General features: G+C 46.4%; 1 protein-coding gene across 1 annotated transcript in view; it reads right to left on the reverse strand.

Annotated features, from left to right (window-relative positions):
• PTPN4 (protein tyrosine phosphatase non-receptor type 4) overlaps window positions 1–20,714 on the reverse strand; it is a 209,816-nt gene that overhangs the window by 62,915 nt on the left and 126,187 nt on the right. The window contains exons 14-17 of the mRNA XM_089662397.1: window positions 7,562–7,696; window positions 6,607–6,765; window positions 3,151–3,304; window positions 1,586–1,669 (exon numbers count right to left, since the gene is read on the reverse strand). Of these exons, the coding sequence (XP_089518523.1) occupies window positions 1,586–1,669; window positions 3,151–3,304; window positions 6,607–6,765; window positions 7,562–7,696 (532 nt within the window). The remainder of the gene's footprint in view (window positions 1–1,585; window positions 1,670–3,150; window positions 3,305–6,606; window positions 6,766–7,561; window positions 7,697–20,714) is intronic.

Consider the following 20,714-nt stretch of genomic DNA (forward strand, 5'->3'; position numbering starts at 1 on the left):
AGAGAGAGAAAGGAGGGGAGAGAGAGAAAGGAGGGGAGGGGAGAGAGAGAAAGGAGGGGAGAGAGGGAGAGAGAGAAAGGAGGGAGAGAGAGGGAGAGAGAGAAAGGAGGGGAGAGAGAGAAAGGAGGGAGAGAGAGAAAGGAGGGGAGAGAGAGAAAGGAGGGAGAGAGAGAAAAGAGGAGGGAGAGAGAAAAGAGGAGGAGAGAGAGAAAAGAGGAGGGAGAGAGAGAGAAAAGAGGAGGGAGAGAGAGAGAAAAGAGGGGGAGAGAGAGAAAAAGAGGGAGGAGAGAGAAAAGAGGAGGGAGGAGAGAGAAAAGTGGAGGGAGAGAGAGAGAAAAGAGGAGGGAGAGAGAGTAAAGAGGAGGGAGGAGATAGAAAAGAGGAGAGAGAGAGGAAGGAGGAGAGAGAGAGGGAGAGGAGAGAGAGAGAGAGGGGAGGAGAGAGAGAGAGAGAGAGGGGAGGAGAGGAGAGAGAGAGAGAGAGAGGGGGAGAGAGAGAGAGAGGGGAGGAGAGAGAGAGAGAGGAGGGAGGAGAGAGAGAGAGAGAGGGAGGAGAGGAAGGAAGGAAGAGAGAGAGAGGAAGGAAGGAGGAGAGAGAGAGAGGAAGGAGGAGAGAGAGAGAGGAAGGAGGAGAGAGAGAGAGAGAAGGAGGAGAGAGAGAGGGAGGAGAGAGGGAAGGAGAAAGAGGAGGGGGAGAGGGTGAGAAGGTGAAAGAAAATGAGAGGGGGAGGACGGAGGAAAGTGTAAGAGAGGGAGAGGAACGAGAAGAGGGACATGAAGAAGGAGAGGGAGAGGAAGTAGGAAAGGAAGGAGTAAGAAGGAGAAAGGATCAGAGGGAGAGGAAAGAGGAAGAAAGACAGGGGGAGGAAGAAGGAAGGAGGAGAGGAGTGCAAAGTTTTGGCTTGGAAAAAGAAAATAAATTGCAAATCTTTATGAAGACTCTTCTGATACATCACTCTCAACCACCTAGGAGATCTATACACAGCAGTTCAATCATTCCACGGGTAAAAGGTCAAGAATACCTGAAAGAATTGTATTTACAGCCAGGGGCGGACTGACCATTCGAGCACTCGGGCACTGCCCGAGGGCCCCATGAAATGCCCCTGGTACCTTTTATAGGCTTTTTTTGGGTGTGCTTTGAGTGTAGGCAAGGAAACAGGGGCCCCATGATCCCCTATTGCCCGGGGGCCCCATGAGTTGTCAGTCCGCCCCTGTCTACAACTGAAGGACATGTACACAGCTCTCTCATGCTGCAGGCTGGTGGCTTCCTGCACCCAGGTTACGAACAAGATAGGCTCTGTAGGTTAGTTCTAAAGCTGAATTTGAATGAAAGTTGGATCAGGTAAACTTTTAGGTGAAACTTCAGCCAAAAAATTATTTTTAAGCTTTGGATAGCATAGGGAAAGGTTAGCAAGCGGAGAGCAGCAGAAGGCTGCTTAGCGGTTTCCTAGGACCAGCATGACATCATGCTGCCTCCTTTCTTAAGTATGTGTTGTATGTAAGTCAGATGTTTGTAACTGGGGAGCTGCCTTTACTCTGTATAGCAACTTTGCTCCAACAAAAAAAACCAAACAAACATTTTTTACCTTCACGTTGAACCCGAAGCGTCCATTCTCATCTGGCCGCATTCTAATCAACACAAGATTGTCATGGGGCACGAGACCGTTGGGCTACAAAACACATATAAAGGTGTTGTGATCAACTGCACTAAAATGCATGATCCTTTCTAAATATATACCCCTTTATCAGACACCTGTATGTCCCATTATACTAGAAAGGTCCTTATCCATCTATAAAGACTGAAATACTCTACATTGCTGGAGGACTCCGCTCCTTCCTCTATAACTCTCCTCTCCTGAAATACTCTGCACTGCTGGAGGACTCTGCTCCTTCCTCTATACCTCTCCTCTCCTGAAATACTCTGCTCCTTCCTCTATAGCTCTCCTCTCCTGAAATACTCTGCTCTGCTGGAGGACTCCGCTACTTCCTTTATAACTCTCCTTTCCTGCAATACTCTGCTCCTTCCTCTATAGCTCTTCTCTCCTGAAATACTCTGCACTGCTGGAGAACTCCACTCCTTCCTCTATAACTCTCCTTTCCTGCAATACTCTGCTCTGCCACTCCTTCCTCTATAACTCCCCTCTCCTGAAATACTCTGCACTGCTGGAGGACTCCGCTCCTTCCTCTATAACTCTCCTCTCCTGAAATACTCTGCACTGCTGGAGGACTCCGCTCCTTCCTCTATAACTCTCCTCTCCTGAAATACTCTGCACTGCTGGAGGACTCCGCTCCTTCCTCTATTGCTCTTCTCTCCTGAAATACTCTGCACTTCTGGAGAACTCCGCTCTCTCCTCTATAACTCTCCTTTCCTGCAATACTCTTCTCTGCTGCTCCTTCCTCTATAACTCTCCTCTCCTGAAATACTCTGCTCTGCTGGAGGAGTCCGCTCCTTCCTCTATAACTCTCCTCTCCTGAAATACTCTGCACTGCTGGAGGACTCTGCTCCTTCCTCTACAACTCTCCTTTCCTGCAATACTCTGCTGGAGGACTCCGCTCCTTCTTCTATAACTCTCCTCTCCTGAAATACTCTGCTCTGCTGGAGGACTCCGCTCCTTCCTCTATAACTCTCCTCTCCTGAAATACTCTGCACTGCTGGAGGACTCTGCTCCTTCCTCTACAACTCTCCTTTCCTGCAATACTCTGCTGGAGGACTCCGCTCCTTCTTCTATAACTCTCCTCTCCTGAAATACTCTGCTCTGCTGGAGGACTCCGCTCCTTCCTCTATAACTCTCCTCTCCTGAAATACTCTGCACTGCTGGAGGACTCTGCTCCTTCCTCTATAACTCTCCTCTCCTGAAATACTCTGCTCTGCTGGCAATTTATAATCAGATATTTTTAGTCTGCACTTGTGATTTTGTAGTAGAGTATGACATTCCCATACCCCTGGAATTCTGTGCTCCATCCCGGAGACAGCTACCATTCCCCTTATCTCTTATCTCCACTCTTTGGTGTCATGGTATATTTAGCACCTTTCAGTTTTGCATGGGGTTGGTTGAACTTCCTCTGGACTCTCAGACATGAGCACAGAATGGGGAAGTTGCAGCGGGATGTGGGAAGAGGAGAGGAAATGAGAAGTCAGGAGGGAACTCACCGTGTTCTTCTCTGGAGACCACAGAGGGTCGTAGGCCTCGCTGATGTGGTTGTCCAGCTCCGGCTGGGATTGGTAAATTTGGCTCAGACTGTTCTTTTTCGACTGTTTTGGTGGGAGTGCGGGCGGAGGAGCCTCCAGAGAAGCGTCTTGTGATCTGTGTGGGGAACAAACACAACTTGCTGAATTCTGTAGACGTGGGAGACGTAGAGAGCTCGGGACTGTCTGATATCAGACCTATTTATAAACACGTTCACCCGGTCTTCCTTCAGTGTATAAAAGCTGTAAATCTGACCTCTAGCTTTCCCTTCAGTTTTTCACAGGTGTACCCCCTCCTCTCCTGCACTGAAATGACTTACTCCGATTTCACTGCACACTGTGAGCTTCTCACAATGTGCATTAGAAGCTGCAGCAAGTCAGAGAGAACTTGCCTCATTTCCTGCCTGGAGGACATCCAGCATAACTAGAAATCACAGGGCTACATATCTCAAACAAGAAAAAAAAATGCCCTGAAAAACATCCTAATTAACAGTCATGTTGCTCATGAACTGAGCTACAGCATACTTTATATTTACCAGAACAGAATGTATACAGCAAATATAAGGCTGAATTCTACCATTGCATCCTCTTTGACCATTGTAACCCCTTCCACCTCTCACTGCCTCAGCATTTCCTTCCCCGATTGCAACCATTTCCACCATTGCACCCTCTTCTACCATTACAACCCCCTCCACCATTTCACTTCCCCTTGTACCACTGCATCCCCCTTCCCCCACTTCCATCCTCTTTCACCATTGCAGCCACACTACACCATGGCACTTCCTTTCACCAGTGCAACCTCTTCTAGCTCAGCATTCCCTTCCACCAGTGCAACCCCTTCCAGATCAGCATTCCCTTCCACCAGTGCACCCCTTCCAGCTCAGCATTCCCTTCCACCAGTGCAACCCTTTCCAGCTCAGCATTCCCTTCCACCAGTGCAACCCCTTCCAGCTCAGCATTACCTTCCACCAGTGCAACCCCTTCCAGCTCAGCATTCCCTTCCACCAGTGCAACCTTTTCCAGCTCAGCATTCCCTTCCACCAGTGCAACCCCTTCCAGCTCAGCATTCCCTTCCACCAGTGCAACCCCTTCCAGCTCAGCATTCCCTTCCACCAGTGCAACCCTTTCCAGCTCAGCATTCCCTTCCACCAGAGCAACCCCTTCCAGCTCAGCATTCCCTTCCACCAGTGCAACCCCTTCCACCAGTGCAACCCTTTCCAGCTCAGCATTCCCTTCCACCAGAGCAACCCCTTCCAGCTCAGCATTCCCTTCCACCAGTGCAACTCCTTCCAGCTCAGCATTCCCTTCCACCAGTGCAACCCCTTCCAGCTCAGCATTCCCTTCCACCAGTGCAACCCCATCCAGCTCAGCACTCCCTTCCACCAGTGCAACCCCTTCCAGCTCAGCATTCCCTTCCACCAGTGCAACCCCATCCAGCTCAGCATTCCCTTCCACCAGTGCAACCCCTTCCAGCTCAGCACTCCCTTCCACCAGTGCAAGCTCTTCCAGCTCAGCACTCCCTTCCACCAGTGCAACCCCTTCCAGCTCAGCACTCCCTTCCACCAGTGCAAGCTCTTCCAGCTCAGCACTCTCTTCCACCAGTGCAACATCCTCTACCTCTGCACTCCCTTCCACCAGTGCAACCTCTTTCAACTCTGCACTCCATCCCACCAGTGCAACCGTTCCCACCTCTGCACTCCATCTCACCAGTGCAACCTCCTCCACCTCTACTCTCTCTTCCACCAGTGCAACCTCCTCCAACTCTACACTTCCTTCCACCAGTGCAACCTCTTCCAGCTCTGCACTCTCTTCCACCAGTGCAACCTCTTCCAGCTCTGCACTCCCTTCCACCAGTGCAATCTCTTCCAGCTCTGCACTCCCTTCCACCAGTGCAAGCTCTTCCAGCTCAGCACTCTCTTCCACCAGTGCAACCTCCTCCACCTCTGCACTCTCTTCCACCAGTGCAACCTCCTCCACCTCTGCACTCTCTTCCACCAGTGCAACCTCCTCCACCTCTGCACTCTCTTCCACCAGTGCAACCTCCTCCACCTCTGCACTTCCTTTCACCATTCTGCACTGCTCACCTGAAGAGTTGGATCAGGAATACCATTGCTGTTGAGTACACTGAGCTCTGGGCAAGACCTGGGCAGGACCCAAATGACCCTGTCAGAATTTTCAGCCACCCACAGACATGGGAGGGGACAAGCACTGTCAGCCATGCTTAAGAACGAATGACAGTGAGGAAAGGGGGGAAAGAGAATGAAGGATAAGCACTGTCACCCAGACTGCACGGAAGACCAATAGAGGGAGGAAGAAGAAGGAGGGGAGGGGAGAAACAGTGGCAACCTGCTGCGTGCAAGTAACTGAATAGCAGGTGGCATAAAGAATTGAAGTAACAGTTCACGCTCATGGTCCTTGGGCCCCTGTCTGCCCCGGGCCCCATAGTGCCATCATCCAACTTTGCTCCTCAGTTGACTGTCCCTGTCCTGTCTCTTTCATTCACTGGACTTCAGTTCTTTCAATTGCACAGGCTCAGCATCACAAGTGGACATTACCTAGCACAGTCTGCATGCAAATACAGTCCGCCTAGGAGCATCCACTCCTCCAGGCAGACATCCAGCCATTAAGGCATTTTGCCCTGCTAAACCCTCCCATCATGATTTGCCTTCATTGCCTAAAAAAGCGCAGAGGTCCAGTGATGACATCACATAAAATACTGTATGTAATGAAAACAGATACGTTCTCATTGAAAATGTTTATTAACATGTTGATGAAGGGGGGGAAGGAAGAACCAGGGAAGGCAACATATTCACAGATTAAACTTCAACTTTATAGTGGCTGCAAACCTCAGGACATGAAATATGAACAAAGCATATCCATCTATAGTGTGTACTTGTTTCAATTAAGAGCACTAAGTGTATTTTCTGTTTGCTGCTTCATTTATCTGCTATCAGCATAAGTCAACTCTGACACGTTTTCCTGACACAAAGAGAAAAATGGTGACAGGGGAGGAACCTCCAGCTGATTGACAGCCTCAGCTCTGTTCCTGTGAGCTGTGTGGAGGAGGGTGTGTCCCTTTCCTCCAGTCAGCTCTCAGAGCTCTCTTCACTGAGCTGTGCAGTGTGTAATTTCAGCTCTCCACCCACTGTGTTCTGAACTCTTACACAAGCTTTCTAAATTCAGCACTTTGAAAGGATGAAGAGAAGATTTCAGATAAACAGGTACAACTTATGTAGGAGGATTTGTTTCATCTCCTTGTATCACCTGAGGCCAGTCTCTTCACTGAGTATATGTAAGGATTTACAACCACTTTAACAGGGAGCCAACAGGAGAAGCACATTATTAGAGTATACATACACTTTAAATGGAGCTCAATCTCTACATGAGGGAGAGATCTACTTTAAAATGAGTGCCACTTACTGAGGAGAGTCCAGAATAATGCTGTTGGCCTGAGTAGAGGACGGAGATCTGTGGTTTTTAAAGACCTTCCCAGGAGACGCGTGTACTACATGATCTACCAGGTGCCCAACAGAGGACGGGCGCAGGCGGGTCCCCTCCTGATTGAACGTCAAATTCCGGCTGAGGCAGAAGACAGCGAGGTTAGACTCAGGTGTCAGGTATAATAAACGTGGAGAAAATTCAGTCACGCTTTTATGGGTATCACTACAATACACACAATCACCATTGCTTTAATATGCCAGCATCATATTCCATGTGCATAACCCCAGGTTCACATCTGCGCGGGTGGTGCCGCTGCAAATCCGCACAGAAATCCGTGCAGCCGCACCACCTGCACAGAGAATTGTGGACCCGCAGGCGGGTGCCATTAGTTCTAATGGCACGCCGTCCGCACTGGGAAACGCAACCGTACTGAGAACCGAGGTTCCCGTGCGGGCTGCGTTTTCCAAAGTAGTGCAGGGACATCTTTCCCTGTGTGTCACGGGCACTCAAACGAATGGGCTCTCGTGCCTGAGCAAAACGCAGCCCGCACGGCTGGGTGCGAAACGGGGGTTATAGTTTGAAAAATATCCAATGTGTGCTTTGCAGCATTGTGTTTCCACGACTTCCCTAGTAATACATGCATGGCTTATCACACGGGTATCCAAACTTTCTAAACAAAGGGCAAGTTTACTGTCCTTCAGACTTTAGGGGGGTCGGACTGTGGCCAATGGGAGTAGGAAAGGTCCTGATGTCAGTGGGACAAAACACTGACACCATCTTTGGTATCAACGGGAAGAACTGCGCCCCATCATTGGTGTCAGTGGGAGGAATTGTGAACCAGGACCAGGCGCAGTCTCTGTGCTTCTTTACAGGAGGTGCAATATGTAAACGCACTAAGGAAAAATGACTGCCCCATATGTGTGTGCGCACTCACTGATTGGGTGTCCCTGGTGGAGATCTGGACGGCAGGCTCTGTGTCTCCAGTCTGTCATTAGACAGCGAATTTCTGCTTGTCACGTCCCAGTCCATATCGCTGACCAGTTTCCGTGTCAAAGGTTTACTGGGAGATCTGATGGCAAACAAAAAAAAGTTCAACATTTTACTCCTTCACTGTACAAAACATAAAACTATTAATATAAAGTTCCAACACAAAATAAAATGATCTCTGTTGTCCTCTAACAGTCACACAATATTATTATAAAATAGCTCTGACATATACCACAGTGCTGTACAAAAAACACTGAGCCAGTCACATAAGTCTCTGCACCACAGGAGCTGACACTCTAATGCCCCCGCCACAGTCACAGAGTATTATTGTTGTACATTTATATAGCTCTGACATATATCGCAGTGCTGTACAGAGAATACTGAGCCAGTCATATCAGTCTCTGTACCAGAGGAGCTGACACTCTAATGTCTCCCCCCAGTCACACACTATTATTATACATTTATATAGCTCTGACATATACCGCAGTGATGTACAAAAAACACTGAGCCATTCACATAAGTATCTGCACCACAGGAGCTGACACTCTAATGTCTCCACACAGTCACACACTATTATTATACATTTCTATAGCTCTGACATATACCGCAGCGCTGTACAGAGATCACTGAGCCAGTCACATCAGTCTCTGTATCAGAGGAGCTGACACTATAATGTCCCCTCCCCCAGTCACATCAGTCTCTGTACCAGAGGAGCTGACACTATAATGTCCCCTCCCCCACAGTCACATCAGTCTCTGTACCAGAGGAGCTGACACTCTAATGTCCCCCACAGTCACACACTATTATTATACATTTATATAGCTCTGACATATACCGCAGTACTGTAACAAGAACACTGAGCCAGTCACATCAGTCTCTGTACCAGAGGAGCTCACACTCGAATGTCTCCTCCCCCCGTCACATCAGTCTCTGTACCAGATGAGCTTACACTCAAATGTCTCCTCCCCCACAGTCACACACTATTATTATATATTTATATAGCTCTGACATATATCGCAGCGCTGTACAGAGAACACTGAGCCAGTCACATCAGTCTCTGTATCAGAGGAGCTTACACTCGATTGTCCCCTCCCCCACAGTCACACACTATCATTATACATTTCTATAGCTCTGACATATACCGCAGTGATGTACAGAGAACACTGAGCCAGTCCCATCAGTCTCTGTATCAGAGGAGCTTACACTCGAATGTCTCCTCCCCCAGTCCCATCAATCTCTGTATCAGAGGAGCTTACACTCGAATGTCTCCTCCCCCAGTCACATCAATCTCTGTACCAGAGGAGCTTACACTCGAATGTCTCCTCCCCCAGTCACATCAATCTCTGTACCAGAGGAGCTTACACTTGAATGTCTCCTCCCCCACAGTCACACACTATTATTATATATTTATATAGCTCTGACATATACAGCAGTGCTGTACAGAGAACACTAAGCCAGTCCCATCAGTCCCTGTACCAGAGGAGCTTACACTCTAATGTCCCTCCACAATCACACACTATTATTATACATTTATATAGCTCTGACATATACAGCAGTGCTGTACGGAGATCACTGAGCCAGTCCCATCAGTCCCTGTACCAGAGGAGCTTACACTCTAATGTCCCTCCACAATCACACACTATTATTATACATTTATATAGCTCTGACATATACAGCAGTGCTGTACAGAAAACACTGAGCCAGTCACATCAGTCTCTGTACCAGAGGAGCTTACATTCTAATGTCTCCCCCAGACACACACTATTATTATTATCTAGAGATCCTGTGTGGAGATGGAACAAAATTCCAGAAGGACAACCATCACTGCAACCCCCCACTGATCTGGGCTTTATGGCAGAGTGGCCCACTGAGAGTCCATCAGGTGCTTTTATGCAAACTCCAGGCAGACAATCATGTGTTTTGCACTGAGGAGAGGCTTCCATCTTGCCACTCTTCCATAAAGCCCAGATGGGTGGAGAGCTGCAATGATGGCTGTCCTGCTGGAACTTTGTTCCATCTTCATACAGGATCTCTGGAGGTCAGTCAGAGTGACCATCGGGTTCTTGGTCACCTGTCTCACTAAGGCCCTTCTCCCCCGATTGCTCAGTTTGGCTGAGCGACCAGTTCTTGGAAGAGTCCTGGTTGTGCCAAACTTCATCCATTTGAGAATTATCGAGGCCACTTTGTTCTTTGTAGCCTTCCTGGATCTGTGCCCTGCAATAATCTTGTCTCTGAGCTTTGCAGGCAGTTCCTTTGACTTCATGACTGCAACATTTTTTCTGTTATTAAATTCTGTAAACAGGTAATTTTTCTCCATCATTGATATGCGATGATGAGGTAGCACTGATGAGGATGCACTGATAGGCGCACTGATGGGCTGCACTGATGGGGAGGTACTGATGAGCCTGCACTGATAGGCAGCACTGATGGGGAGGTACTGATGTGGCTGCACTGATAGGCAGCACTGATGGGGAGGTACTGATGAGCCTGCACTGATAGGCAGCACTGATGGGGAGGTACTGATGAGCCTGCACTTATAGGCAGCACTGATGGGGAGGTACTGATAAGCCTGCACTGATAGGCAGCACTGATGGGGAGGTACTAATGAGGCTGCACTGATGGGCTGCACTGATGGGGAGGTACTGATGAGACTGCACTGATTGGGAGGTACTGATGAGCCTGCACTGATGGGAAGGTACTGATGAGCTTGCACTGATAGGCGGCACTGAAGGTCATTGATAGACAGCACTGACTGGCGGCACTGATGTACACTGACTGGAAGCATTGATGGACACTGACTGGAAGCACTGATGTGCTCTGATGTGTAAATATACGTGCCGATTACCGGCTCTCCTCACGCTATGATAGTGTGAGGAAAGTGCAGCCGAGAACCGGTAACTGTATTTACATTGTGATCAGCTGTGTCATTGGACACAGCTGATCACGCGGTAAAAGGGCGCTGTGATTGGCCCTTTACCATGTCATGTGATCAACTGTGTCCAAAGGACACAGAGCTCACAGGGGGCATGTGGGAGGCGTGGTTCTGGAGAACGTCATATGACGCCGTCCCAGAACTAGACGACCGCTCTGTAGCCATCATTCGGCTACAGCCCGGTCGCCAAGTCTTTAAACTACTGTAGTATCAGGCTGCAACATAACAACATTGAAAACAGTGAAGGGGGACTGAATACATTATGAATGCACTGTTTACAGAGGAATCAGCACCCTCTTCCTCCTGCTGGTGTTCCTTCCAGTGATCACTAAAGATCTATATAGAGGAATCAGGACCTCCTTTCCTCTGCTGGTGATCCCTCTAGTGATATAAAGATCTATATAGGGGAATCAGAACCTCCTTCCTCCTGCCGGTGACCCCTCTAGTGATAGGATCTATATAGAGGAATCAGGACCTCCTTCCTCCTGCTGGTGATCCCTCTAGTGATATAAAGATCTATATAGGGGAATCAGGACCTCCTTCTCCTCCTGCTGGTGACCCCTCTAGTGATATAAAGATCTATATAGAGGAATCAGGACCTCCTTCCTCCTGCTGTCGGTGACCCCTCTAGTGATATAAGAATCTATAGAGAGGAATCAGGACCTCCTTCCTCCTGCTGGTGACCCCTCTAGTGATATAAAGATCTATATAGAGGAATCAGGACCTCCTTCTCCTCCTGCTGGTGACCCCTCTAGTGATATATAGATCTATATAAATGAATCAGGACCTCCTTTCTCCTGCTGGTGACCCCTCTAGTGATATAAAGATCTATATAGAGGAATCAGGACCTCCTTCTCCTCCTGCTGGTGACCCCTCTAGTGATATAAAGATCTATATAGAGGAATCAGGACCTCCTTCCTCCTGCCGGTGATCCCTCTAGTGATATAAGGATCTATATAGAGGAATCAGGACCTCCTTCCTCCTGCCGGTGATCCCTCTAGTGATATATAGATCTATATAGAGGAATCAGGACCTCCTTCCTCCTGCCGGTGATCCCTCTAGTGATAGATCTATATAGAGGAATCAGGACCTCCTTCCTTCTGCTGGTGACCCCTCTAGTAATGGTCACTTATCTATCCAAGAAACTAGAACTGTAGAGGAAGCGATGTAACGAAGGCTGACTTTTACTAAAATAGCCCCCGAATTTCCCCTGATGTAGGCACTAACCACACGCCGTTATCGGCTTTTCACAGAATGTGAGTTTGTGGCCTGAGTCCCGCCCTCCCACACACATGAAACGTTTATGCTTTCTAAACTTTTATCATCACACAGAGATTTCATGAAACAATGGCATTCACTGAGCTCTATAATCAGGCATTCGCCAGGGTAGACAGCTATGAAGACAGATACCTGTCATGAGACAAAATATGCCGGCTGACACTCCTGGTCTCATTCCGCTGCCTGTAAAAGTGATCCAGGGGCTCAATCACCACTTGGATGACTTTTATTGTGTAGGGAATCACTTGCTGAAAACGATAGTGGGATCATCATCGTAGCCTCAACCATGATCCCAGTATAACCACTTAACCTTAGGCCGTTTATAAATGGGCAGCACAGTGGCTAAATGGTTAGCACTTCCGCCTGGCAGTACTAGGGTCGTTGGTTCGATTCCCAGCCACGGCACCACCTGCCTGGAGTTTGCATGCTCTCCCTGTGCCTGTGTGGGTGTCCTCCGTGCACTACGGATTCCTCCCACACTTCAAAAACATGCTGGTAGGTTAACTGTCTCCTGTCTAAATTGTCCCTAGTATGTGTATGTATGAATGTGAGTTAGGGACCTTAGATTGTACGCCCCTTGAGGGTTAGGGACCTTAGATTGTACGCCCCTTGAGGGTTAGGGACCTTAGATTGTACACCCCTTGAGGGTTAGGGACTGATGTGAATGTACAATATATATGTAAAGTGCTGTGTAAATTAACAGCGCTATATACAGTGAAGTAAATAAGTATTTGCAACCCTTCTGATTTTGAATGTTTGCACACTCACAAAGAAATGATTGGTCTAAAAATCGAATGGTAGGTAGAGGGGCGGACTGACAATTCATGGGGCCCCCGGGCAATAGGGGATCATGGGGCCCCCTGTGTCCTTGCCCAAACTCAAAAAAGCCTATGAAAAAGGTACCAGAAGCATCTCAAGGGGCCCCCTACTGAGCCCAGGACCTCGGGCAGTGCCCGAGTTTCCAAATGGTCAGTCCGCCCGTGGGTAGGTGTATTGTAACACTGAGAGCCAGTCTCCAGACCTTAATCCAATTGAAAATCTGTGGAGGGAGCTGAAAGTTCGAGTTGCCAAACGTCAGCCACCAAATCTTAATGACTTGAAGAGGATCTGCCAAGAGGAGTGGGCCAAAATCCCTCCTGAGATGTGAGCAAACCTGGGGGCCAACTCCAGAAAACGTCTGACCTCTGTGATTGCCAACAAGGGATTTGCCACCAAGTACTAAGTCATGTTTTGTGAAGGGGATCAAATCCTTCTTTCCCTCATGAACATGCAGATCAGTCATCATTTGTTAGACGCATTTCTGCTGAATTTGTTGTTGTATTCTGTCTCTCAGTGTTACAATACACCGAACATTCGATTTTTTGGGCTCATGTACACTGCAGCTGATAAACTCACATTTAGGAGCTGTTCAATGGGTTTTTTTCAGCAGCCCCTGAACTCTCCCTAATGTTTTCCTATGTGTCCATGAACAAATCTTCGTTTACAGTCATTTACAGGTATTTGAGTTTAAAGTCATTTTTTTAACGCAGAAAACTTGCGTTCAGCAGTCGATTTTATCATTTCAAATGCAAAAATCGCGTTTGTAAGTGTTTGCATCTGAAAATTTTTTGTAACTCTTCCAGTTCCCAATGCTGTCCAGAGCCTTTTTTCATCATGAAAAATGCATGCAGAGTGTTTCGAAGGTACTCAGATGGACAAAACACTGAACACAGGATGTTCCTACCAAGCTGGTCACACATTGTAATGACCAATTCACACCTCAGACCTCTCCCACCCTTGGAAACAAAAGATATGTTAATGACCATTCACACCTCAAATTCCTCATGAAGACCCCCTGCCAGGCGGCCTTAATGACTCCCTCCACCAGACACCTTTCCCACCCTTGGAAACAAAAGAAATGTTAATGAGCAACTCACACCTAAGCTAATCTAAACACATACTGCTGTCTCTGCTTCTACTCTCTGTATTTCTCTGAAACAGTCTGAAATAGTTCATCATTTACCACTTTTCAGTGCATTCTGGGCATTTGGGAGGTTCTCCTGTGCTTATTTTTAAAAACCGTTTCTAAACGCAAATGCGCATAAACGCATTATGCAAATGTGGCTAAACAGACGTTTTTTGACCTACGTTTTCCAGCAGTCATTTTTCATCGTTCAGAAGTGTTCCGTGTACATGGGGCCTTAGACTGACCATCTCTTTGTGAGTGGACAAACATTCAAAATCAACAGGGGATCAAATACTTATTTCCTTCACTGTAAGTAGCTATAATAAATAAATGGCCTAAGGGACAGGAAGTAGGGTAAAGCAACCTTGCCACATGCTGAATGGTATGCCAAGCCCGGTCTGTAAAACACAGTATACCTTTCCGGTGACTCCTGTTTAAAAACTCTGCTGCATTGCAGATCGCTGGTTACTCTAGGTTAGTAATGCCCAACTACTGTCCAAACTGATAGGGCACAACTTTTCTTCAAAGTAGAATTCCAGCTTAACCTAACTAGTCCCTTCTCCCTCCTAACACCTATTCTACCTGACCTGCGAAAGAAAGATGTATATGCGGACTGACAACTCATGGGGCCCCCAGGCAATAGCGGATCATGGGGCCCCTGTGTCCTTGCCCAAAGTCAAAAAAGCCTATGAAAAAGGTACCAGGGGCATTTCATGGGGCCCCCTACTGACCCCAAAACCTCGGTGCCCGAGTTTCCAAATGGTCAGTTCGCCCCTGATACGTACCTATTTTTTAGCCTGCTCCGGACCGATCACGTGATCCCCTGTGTCAGCCATGAGCAGCTGCAGGGGAAAGGGGAGAGCTGCTGACAATGACTAGATATTCTGGGAGTGGTGATGTCACCCATAGGCTCTCATGGTGCCAGAGTGTAAAGTAAGCTGTGCATGTGCAACTCCGTGTACACTGTAAAGGAAATAATGTGCATGCAGGTAGGTTTATTTTTTTGCAGAAGAAACATTGCACGTCTCATTTATTTATTTCAGGTACTTATATATTGCCGTTCATTTATGCAGCACTGTACGTGTACAGTCAGGTCCATAAATATTGGGACATCGACACAATTCTAACATTTTTGGCTCTATACACCACCACAATGGATTTGAAATGAAACTAACAAGATGTGCTTTAACTGCAGACTGTCAGCTTTAATTTGAGGGTATTTACATCCAAATCAGGTGAACGGTGTAGGAATTACAACAGTTTGCATATGTGCCTCCCACTTGTTAAGGGACCAAAAGTAATGGGACAGAATAATAATCATAAATCAAACTTTCACTGTTTAATACTTGGTTGCAAATCCTTTGCAGTCAATTACAGCCTGAAGTCTGGAACGCATAGACATCACCAGACGCTGGGTTTCATCCCTGGTGATGCTCTGCCAGACCTCTACTGCAACTGTCTTCAGTTCCTGCTTGTTCTTGGGGCATTTTCCCTTCAGTTTTGTCTTCAGCAAGTGAAATGCTCAATCGGATTCAGGTCAGGTGATTGGCTTGGCCATTGCATAACATTCCATAAATGCCCACGCCATGACACTACCACCACCATGCTTCACTGATGAGGTGGTATGCTTAGGATCATGAGCAGTTCCTTCTCCATACTCTTCTCTTCCCATCACTCTGGTACAAGTTGATGTCGGTCTCATCTGTCCATAGGATGTTGTTCCAGAACTGTGAAGGCTTTTTTAGATGTCATTTGGCAAACTCTAATCTGGCCTTCCTGTTTTTGAGGCTCACCAATGGTTTCCATCTTGTGGTGAACCCTCTGTATTCACTCTGGTGAAGTCTTCTCTTGATTGTTGACTTTGACACACATACACCTACCTCCTGGAGAGTGTTCTTGATCTGGCCAACTGTTGTGAAGGGTGTTTTCTTCACCAGGGAAAGAATTCTTCGGTCATCCACCACAGTTGTTTTCCGTGGTCTTCCGGGTCTTTTGGTGTTGCTGAGTGTTCCTTCTTTTTAAAAATGTTCCAAACAGTTGTTTTGGCCACGCCTAATGTTTTTGTTATCTCACTGATAGGTTTGTTTTTTCAGCCTAATGATGACTTGTTTCACTGATAGTGACAGCTCTTTGGATCTCATCTTGAGAGTTGACAGCAACAGATTCCAAATGCAAATAGCACACTTGAAATGAACTCTGGACCTTATATCTGCTCATTGTAATTGGGATAATGAGGGAATAACACACACCTGGCCACGGAACAGCTGAGAAGCCAACTGTCCCATTACTTTTGGTCCCTTAACAAGTGGGAGGCACATATGCAAACTGTTGTAACTCCTACACCGTTCACCTGATTTGGATGTAAATACCCTCAAATTAAAGCAGACAGTCTGCAGTTAAAGCACATCTTGTTAGTTTCATTTCAAATCCATTGTGGTGGTGTATAGAGCCAAAAATGTTAGAATTGTGTCGATGTCCCAATATTTATGGACCTGACTGTATATTTTGGCTACTCCTGATGAAGTCACAACATGTGACGTAACTCGTAGGGTACACTGATGACGTCAGGCCGTTAACCGGAAGTGCACGTTTTCCCATCCCATTTTGGAAGAGGGATTTCTGTATACACTTGGCAGATCACACTGTATAGTGAGATTTTAACACTGTAGTGTCCCAGTAGGACAGATTGTGAATAGAACTAGATTGTTTTAACCACTTCCCGTCCGGCCCCTGTATATAAACGGCCGGACGGGAGAAGTGCAGGGGCAGGTTGACGTTCATAAACGGCGCCCGCCATTTTGGATTGTGCGCGCTCCATGGGAGCACACAGCACCGCGATCCGATCGCTGCACGGGAGCTCTGTGTGAGGTCCTGATCATGTGATCACTGATTGGCCAATCAGTGATCACATAATTAGTAGTAAGAAAGATGTCACTTCTGACATCATTGCTTACTACCTATGAAATCTGTGAATGATCATAGAGATCACATGGTGCAAGGCTATTCACAACAGCCTCGTACCATGTGAAAAGCTGTGACCAATCACAGCTCACACAGTATTTTTCAATGGCTGCAAGAATGCAGCCAGAGAAAAGGAGAAATGATTGCTTTTACAGCCTTCATGGGGGGGAGTCACTTTGGGTGGGGGGCCCATGGAACCCAGCTCACTTTGGAGAGGTGGGGAGACCCCTGTCTCAGCTCCCCATATCCCTCTTATGTGTAAGTCACCCTGTGCCTGTTCGGGGCACTTTCTTGTTTCTTGATTATCATTGATGGCCTGCCTAAAAGAAAATCCCAAATTTTGGATTGTCCCCAGAACAGTAATAGATGGGAAATCTTCCAACGGGGACACTAGTTCTGATGACAACCAGGGATTCCCTCACTTTGGAGGGATTTTATCTCACTTCCTGTTGTGGCTATGGGACAGGAAGAAAAAGATCTTCAATGGGAAACTCCCTCCTTACTCTATCCAAAATTTTAAAAAAATTGCCTTTAGTTGCACTTTAAACCAGAGCCTTGAAGAAGGGGGAGTTGTTCTGACCCCTAAATGCGTTGGCCATTTTGTGAACCAATTTTATCAATAAAAGATTTTTGAAAGCTCGTTTGGCGTTCCTATTAGATTGTATATACGTGGATTCTCAACTTTGGGTTACCAGCTACTTCCCCTTCAAGTTTTGTGAAGAGCTGCTGTATTGCAGCTTTTATGCTCAGTGATCATTTTACTTGCCCACTGAAAATCTGATTTAATGCAAAGCTGCGGTTTCTAAAGCGAGCAAAATCCTCTCTTGTATTAGAAGAGGTATAGACTCCAGAGAGAGATATATCATTCCCCCCCCCTCCCCTACTAATCATTAATAAAACCTCATCTGGAATATGCAGTTCAGTTTTGAGCACCAATTCACAAAGAGAACATTGGGGAACTGGAGAAAGTACAGAATATGATCACCATGTATAATACATAAGGGGGGATATGATCTCCATGTATAATACATAAGGGGGGGATATGATCTCCATGTATAATACATAAGAGGGGATATGATCTCCATTCATAATACATAAGGGGGATATGATCTCCATTCATAATACATAAGGGGGATATGATCTCCATGTATAATACATAAGAGGGGATATGATCTCCATGTATAATACATAAGGGGGGATATGATCTCCATGTATAATACATAAGGGGGGGGATATGATCTCCATGTATAATACATAAGGGGGGGATATGATCTCCATGTATAATACATAAGGGGGATATGATCTCCATGTATAATACATAAGGGGGATATGATCTCCATGTATAATACATAAGGGGGATATGATCAACATGTATAATACATAAGGGGGATATGATCTCCATGTATAATACATAAGGGGGGATATGATCTCCATGTATAATACATAAGGGGGGATATGATCTCCATGTATAATACATAAGGGGGGATATGATCTCCATGTATAATACATAAGGGGGGATAGGATCTCCATGTATAATACATAAGGGGAGGGATATGATCTCCATGTATAATACATAAGGGGGATATGATCTCCATGTATAATACATAAGGGGGGATATGATCTCCATGTATAATACATAAGGGGGGGGGATATGATCTCCATGTATAATACATAAGGGGGGATATGATCTCCATGTATAATACATAAGGGGGGATATGATCGCCATGTATAATACATAAGGGGGGGGGGATAATCTCCATGTATAATACATAAGGGGGGGGGGTATGATCTCCATGTATAATACATAAGGGGGGGGGGGTATGATCTCCATGTATAATACATAAGGGGGGATATGATCAACATGTATAATACATAAGGGGGATATGATCTCCATGTATAATACATAAGGGGGGATATGATCTCCATGTATAATACATAAGGGGGGGGGGGTATGATCTCCATGTATAATACATAAGGGGGGGATATGATCACCATGTATAATACATAAGGGGGATATGATCTCCATGTATAATACATAAGGGGGGATATGATCTCCATGTATAATACATAAGGGGGTATGATCAAAAGTTTCTTTTTTTTTCTACAGGCGCCCCGACCTGTAAAGGCAGTTTTTTAATAAAGCTAAACTAGCCCTTTAACCCTTTTGCTGCCAGGTCTGTACTGTCAGTGGGGGGTTTTACACACACTCTCGGTGGATGCAGCCACCAGGAGTGTGTGCACATCTGACAAACAGACAAAAGCAGTCCAGCACCGGATTATTTTCATACCGCAGGATAAAGGCCCCCCCCCCATGCACGGCCCCGCCATATATCCAGGGCTCAGACTGCCCTTATGCGGGCCCAGGACTGGAACAGCGGGTGCCACCGGGTGGAGGGGGGGGGGGTGAAAGAACATATGTCTGTTCTCCACTCCCATTCTTGTTGCTGACCCGGAAGCTTGCTGTTTGACGTCACTTCTGGGTCCTCCTCTCAGTTTCCCCACTATGGCTGGGAAGGAATGTAATGCAATGCGATCTGCATTGCATTCGATTCAGAGGAGCACAAGGAAGACATCCATAGTCATATGTCTCATTAAAGAGACATCACATAAATTTTACATAATTGTAAAAATTTAAAGATACACCCAAGCACATAAAATCCCCCCCAATAGAAAATATAGGGTAGTGAGGTTTGTGCCATTTCACGGGCACACTCAAATTTAAGGTTGGACATGTTGGGTATCTATTTATTCGGTGCAACCTCATCTTTTATATTCTACAAAAACATTGGTTAATGTATCGCGTTTGTGCTCCCTAAAATCACCTTTAGTGCATTTTGTACTGAAATTTTGCGTTTCCTACACCAGCGGTTTTCAACCTTTTTCAAGTCAAGGCACCCTTTAAAATTGTGGACAGTCCCAAAGCACCCTTTAAAAGTATGGGCGGTCTCGAAGCACCCTTTAAAATTATGGACGGTCCTGAGGCACCCCATAATTTTAAAAGGGCACCCCATTCTAAAATGTTAAAAACAATTCTAATAGGTTTGTGTAACACAGCAACATCCACACATGTAGGACACCCAACATTAGAGGTGATTTATTCTTCCAAAGCAAATACACTTTTGCACACTGGTACTGACTAGTATTCCCGTGTTTCTCTTCTCCCTCAGTTTTTATCCATCACTGAGCTAATGTGACCCCAGTACCGATGGAGAGGGACGGGGAGGGTCAAACTAGGATGCTGTGCAGGCAGCCGATATCCTCCTTGTCGTTGGTTGTCAGGACGCCGGCGGCTAGAAGGTCGTAATGGTGCACAATGAAAACCTGTGGCTTTGTGTAACTAAAAGGCCGGCTTATTCTACCTGATGGCTTGTATACAAGTTTTGGGCAATTTTTAGACATTTTGCCAAGGCACCCCTGAAGAAACTTCAAGGCACCCCAGGGTGCATGGGCACCCTGGTTGAGAAAGGCTGTCCTAGACCTTTGTGGTAATATTGCGTGACGTAAAAAATTGAAACTACCACTATTTTATTTTCCAGGGTATCTGCTTCCAGGTTTTATGCAATCTCCAGGCCTAAAATGTGTGCAATTTTTAGACATTTTGCCAAGGCACCCCTGAAGAAACTTCAAGGCACCCTGGTTGAGAAAGGCTGTCCTAACCTTTGTGGTAATATCGCGTGACGTAAAAAATTGAAACTACCACTATTTTATTTTCCAGGGTATCTGCTTCCAGGTTTTATGCAATCTCCAGGCCTAAAATGTGTGCAAAAAAACGCAAAAACGGCTCTGGCAGCGAAAGGGTATCTATGTGTATCTCCAACATCACTGGAAATGTTCTCCCGGTTTCACACACACAAGACACTTTATTGGCCTACCACAAAGATCACAAAACTAATGAGTGTTATTTAAATTTTCATCGTTTCTTGTAGCCTGGATAAACAAAAAAAAAAAAAAAAAACCCAAAAAACAAAAAAAAAAAAAAACACA

The sequence above is a fragment of the Staurois parvus genome, unplaced genomic scaffold (genome assembly GCF_062004578.1).
Source record: "Staurois parvus isolate SC_StPar_1 unplaced genomic scaffold, SC_StPar_1.0 ptg001466l, whole genome shotgun sequence".
In the NCBI taxonomy this organism is placed as follows: domain Eukaryota; kingdom Metazoa; phylum Chordata; class Amphibia; order Anura; family Ranidae; genus Staurois; species Staurois parvus.